Below are 5,047 nucleotides of genomic sequence, written 5' to 3'. Positions count from 1 at the left end.
TTCCATGATTCTATGGTGGCAGCTCATTCTGAATGGTCAGTATGGAAGACACAAGAAATGACCAGGAGCTTTCAGTGGGGTGTGTTACCCCAGAGGAGCTGTGGGACAGTGACTCACACCTACACGCGGTAGCTCTTTGCTCTGCCTGGCTTTGGGGCCAGCAGCACCTTGTGCAGGAAGGCAGGCAGCACCAGCACCATTGGCAAGGTCCCTGTGCTCTGGGCAGGATGACTGCGAGAGATGTGCAGAAACAATGGGGAGAAGGTAAACTGCAATAAAACGTTTGTGACAAAGGAATGGGGGAAAGGGAAAATTCAACTAATGCAGTTAGTGTCAGGATTTCTGAAGGGTTTTCATCAGAAAAAAAGGAAGCTTGTTAGGCACATGTTCCCATTTTGCTATCACATGGCAGGAAAGAATCTTAAAAGTGGTTTCTCTTTTAGGATGGATCTACACAAAAGTTTCCCAGCAAAAACAGCTCATCTATTGTAATTTCTTTCAGCATCTCCATATGTAGAACAAGATTATCAGTAAAACCTACCAGAAAATCTGGGGGACAGCAAGAGAACACAAAGTCTTCAAGAAGCTTATTAGGCACTTGCTACCTGGTATATTGAGGCTTTTCTTTAAGTAGGTCAAGGTGGTAGGTAAGAAATCACATCTTTTAGACTGAAACTTTGCTTCTGGTTTTGTACTTGTAGAGCACAGCAACAGAACCCCCATCTTACTCCATTGTAACAGATGGGCGCAGATGTTAAATGCAACCTAATATTTCACCATGGTGGTTACAGACCCTTTGTCCTGGGGCTATACAGAAGCTAGGGATCCTTATGACAACGAGCTGAAAAATGAAGTTTAGAATGCTAGAAGGCCTATTACAGAAGTTCTCTCCGTAGTCTTTGACCCAGGGGGGAACAGTCAAACTAGCCCTCCTGGCCATCACAGGGTTAATGAAATCTGCAACTCAAAAATGGCACATCTACCATGCTTTCCAGTCTTGTCTGTCTAATAAATCTGGTTTCATACTATGTCTTTTCCTTTTCCCACAAGCTTAATGAGTAACCAGCTCACCCCCGGTAAAACTGCAGTTTTCACTGCAGTTTCAGGACGAGTACCGAGCTCCTCCTGCTCCTGTCCTTTCTCTCCATAAGTACATTCAGTCCTTCAGATAATGAAGAGTGGATCTTATTAATCTGGTAAAGGATGCAATATTTTATTGTTATAAGGCTTCATGCAAAGACTAATCTACTCCTAAGTCTATAGGTTTTTGTTTTTTTTTTTTTAGAGCAGGTCCTTCATTACAATGTTAAATTTCATGGTCTCTTGCAAAATCTCTCATTATACTAGTGGGACAAGTTCTTGCTGCACACTCATGGCACTCATCTTTATAAGCTTACAGCACAGCCTAATTCTTCCTCTTTCAAATCTGTCACACTCCTAGGGTAAAGGTCTTTCCAGTGGCAATCACGGACTATCCTGCATGAGACACCTGTAACAAAGGACAAAGCTGAATTTACTTTTCCGATAAGCAAGTGGAAGAGCCAGTTACTTTCCAAGATTAAGATCCAGTTATTCTCTGATCCTGTTTCTCCCCTGCTCTCAATCATGCAGGAACCAAATAAAGATCTGTATCCCACTTTCTACTTGCCAATAATTAAAAATAGCTATACTGAGACATCATCCGTGCTACACAATTTAACTATCAGAAGTTCAAGTGCCTGAGAAATCTGAAAATGGACCTTTTCTGGGTGAAGAATTCGCTGGGAGGTTAAGCAGAGGACAGCAAGGGAAGGTTTCTAGCCCTACCTAGTACAAGGTTCAAACATTAAAGCTGTCCCGAGAGGATCTGGCCCCTTATCTCCCTCCACCAAAGGGGCAGAGAATCTTTCTTTTCAGTTTGCAGAAAAGAATAACCAACTTGTTTTAATGGATAAAAGATTTTCTACAGTAACTGTTTTGCCACAGGATTTTCACTTCATAGCAGACATTCACTTGTAATTGACCACTCCACGTTTTCCATGCAGTTCTGTCGGGCAACGACAACTGACAAGCCTGATATCTCCTCCACCAGCACGGCAAGCCTCACGTGCCTGAGAGGTAGAAACACATGACCACCAGCCCATGGCATTCAACTAATAGCTCTACCCTCTTCACACAGGAAGGCAGACACTTCCAGCTGCTGCACTGCCTCGAGGAATTAGGCTGAACTGTTTGTGATGTGGGTGGGGAGGAGCTTTTCAGGTCTCAATCAGGTCTGGAGCAACAGTCCCAGCAAGTTCAAATAGTCACTCACCTGCCTTATGGAAGAGACAGAGCTAACCTCCTGCTCTTCTATTTACAGCACAGTAACCCAAGTATCCAAGCCTAGCTCACAAGTTTGAACATTTGAAGCTAAAGCTAAGCTCACACACTTCACAGCTGAGCTATCGGGTGTATCAGCAATGGGAGTGCCTGATGGGAACTTCCCTGGTGAGCGTGGGCGGCTTTACCGGCAGCTCCGTGCTCCGCCAGGAACGGCCAGCTTCACCGGGACAGGCCTCCAGCAGAAAGGGAGGTGTGCCAGAACAGAACTGCGGGTTGCGCAGAGGCTCCCCAAGCTCTTCTACACCACAGAAAATCTCCTCTTGCTTTGAGTCTCTTCTCAGACAGTGTTTCTGTGAAGAATATTATCCCTTAAAGCCAGGTTTGCCTGGATATACCGTCGTAAGTGTCGTACGTGCTGTGCAGTAGTGGGGAGGTCGCAGCCACCTCAGCTCAACCTCCACCTCCTGAGGATGTTGCAGTAGTAGCCCCCACTTCGCATCAGAACAGAGGCGGAAGAGGTTTCCTTCCTACTAGGCCAGCAGACTCGTAGGTAGGGGTGATGCTTCCAAGTCACGTACCTCTAACGCTGGGAGCACCTGCTGAGGAACCCGCGTGCTAACACCCCAGAGCGCGGCTACATACCTGGAGGGAGATTGAAAACCATTCCTAGACACCTGGGCTTTGCAAATTTGATTCCCACAACTGATAAAATGTAAACAAAAAGGGGCTTGACTTTCAAAAGAGAAAAGCCACAGTACTTTCCCGATGACAGATCAGGAATCCTCCGTTTCCATGGGTGGGGCAGCAGAGCTAAAACAAATCATGTAGAGCAGGGGTTTATTTTCTAGTGCTATCTGTGTCAGGCTGGAACATGCCTTGGTAACTTATGTCATCTCAAAAATACAGACTTTTGTTTGATGTTAATCAAGCTATAGAATTAGCAGATTGATCATTAGACAAATTTCAAGTGGGAATTGCCTCCTGCCTCACTTTAGATGGGCCTTTAAAATTCCAAAGATGCAACCTGGTGACGGAGGGAAGGAAAATGGAGAGATTTAAACTATTGTTGGAGGATTTTATCATGCAAAAGTATTCTTCAGGCCCTCTGAGGCTGAGATGTTCTTGTTTCCACCAAATAAACTAAATATTACAGCAGTTTGCCAGCCATTTCTCTCAATCTCCTGCTTCAAATGAAAGAATTAGAAATAAAACTAAAAAAATCCTTCTTTTTTCCCATTTTCTTATTTTTTTTTTAATTTGATCCATTGCTATGATTTGGAGTGATTTCTTTGAGACAGTTCAGCAGCTTTTATAAAAATCCCATTCACTCCTACTCATGCCACACTTACCATTGGCAATCTGCATCCGGGAATACTGGGGAAGTCATGATGCTCCATGTGGTAGCCTACGTTAAAGGTGAGCCAGTTCAGAGGTCCGTAATAGGAGTATGTCTCATACCCTTTTAAGAACATGTAGTGTTCTGCTATGAAGTGCCCAGAAATGGGATGTAAACCCATGCAAAGTATTGTACCTGCTATTAAGTAAATAATAGGTTTGAGGCCCCAAAAGTAGTAAATTATAAGGTCTATAGAAAACTGGACAAGAGCGTTAAAAATTTCCATCCGTGTAATGGCCTTGGGGTTCACATACAGTGGTCTCAGACTGTAGAACATAGGTTGGAGAAAAAGCCAAAGCAGCTTCCGAAGTGGCGTACAAAAGAACCAGCCTTCAAAGTCTGTGGGAATGTCCACATCCAGGCTGTCCCCACCAAGGTACCGATGATGGTCAATGTGGTATTTCTTGAAGGAGGCCGAATAAGGGATGCCTATCGGCAAGTTGGCAAAGACTGCGAACCAGCGGTTCCACTTAGCTTGCTTGTTCCCAAAGGCGACGTTGTGTGAAATATCATGGATGGCTAGGGTCAACGAATGGTTGATGCAACCCCCAAAAGCATAAGCCCAGAAGAAAATCCATTTCCAGGGTAAGTCTTTCACCAAGTAGCACGCTAGAAACTGCATGAAAACCATTCCAGATACAATCCACTTTAAATGTGGATCCGGTCCCATCAGAGCCTTGATCTCTGGATACTTTGCTAAAGGGAAAAAATGGAGAGGAAACTTCATTAGATCACAGTTAGGTAAACAAAATCTCCACTGGCACTCAACTTTTATCACCATATTATTATCAAATTGATAATAATATCAAGGGTTTGATGCCCTCGTTTTATAAAGTGAAAATTCCAGAGCAGGGTTGCTACTACAGTGAAAGTTTTGCTAACTCACGGGCTCTGTTCCACCGACAGCGTCATGTCCAGTTGTGATTGATACTCACATACATGCACGCACACATATAACAAAATACATTCTACCTTGAAAGTCAATATGTGGCATCATGTGCCTTCACAAGGACGAGTATTAGTAGGCCAAAACCTACCAGATTTAAGCTCTAAGAAGCACCTTCTGTCAAGTTTTTCATTCCTCCTTATTTTGCCCAATCCATTTGCTGTTTTCCACAAAAGGGACACAACTGCCTTCTTTGTAGGCCCTTCCATATGGTTTCTTCAGACATACTAGCAGGGGAAGAAGGCTGAGCAACAGGCCCGCCAGGTTTTGCTCTGTGGTTAGATGACAAATCCAGCCCTAATTATTTTGGGTGTTCACCCATGCTTACAACACGCACAACTCTTTGCACCTGGTAACATCACAAGAAAGCCAGTAATATTATCAAGAATTTATGACAGACT

General features: G+C 44.0%; 1 protein-coding gene across 1 annotated transcript; it reads right to left on the bottom strand.

The window, feature by feature from the left end:
• Positions 1-2,489: 2,489 nt before the first annotated feature.
• Positions 2,490-4,394, bottom strand: LOC104511224 (sphingolipid delta(4)-desaturase/C4-hydroxylase DES2-like; the record flags this gene model as incomplete). Its single annotated transcript, XM_010153745.1, has 2 exons — positions 3,654-4,394; positions 2,490-2,654 (listed from the first exon to the last, which is right to left on the bottom strand). Coding segments are annotated over exons 1-2 (882 nt in total), but the record flags the coding sequence as incomplete, so codon positions are not given.
• Positions 4,395-5,047: the final 653 nt, after the last annotated feature.

This window comes from Eurypyga helias, unplaced genomic scaffold, assembly GCF_000690775.1.
Source record: "Eurypyga helias isolate BGI_N326 unplaced genomic scaffold, ASM69077v1 scaffold38916, whole genome shotgun sequence".
Classification (NCBI taxonomy): Eukaryota; Metazoa; Chordata; class Aves; order Eurypygiformes; family Eurypygidae; genus Eurypyga; species Eurypyga helias.
Note: the sequence above shows the minus strand (reverse complement) of the source record. Positions and strands in the feature narration are given on the sequence as shown.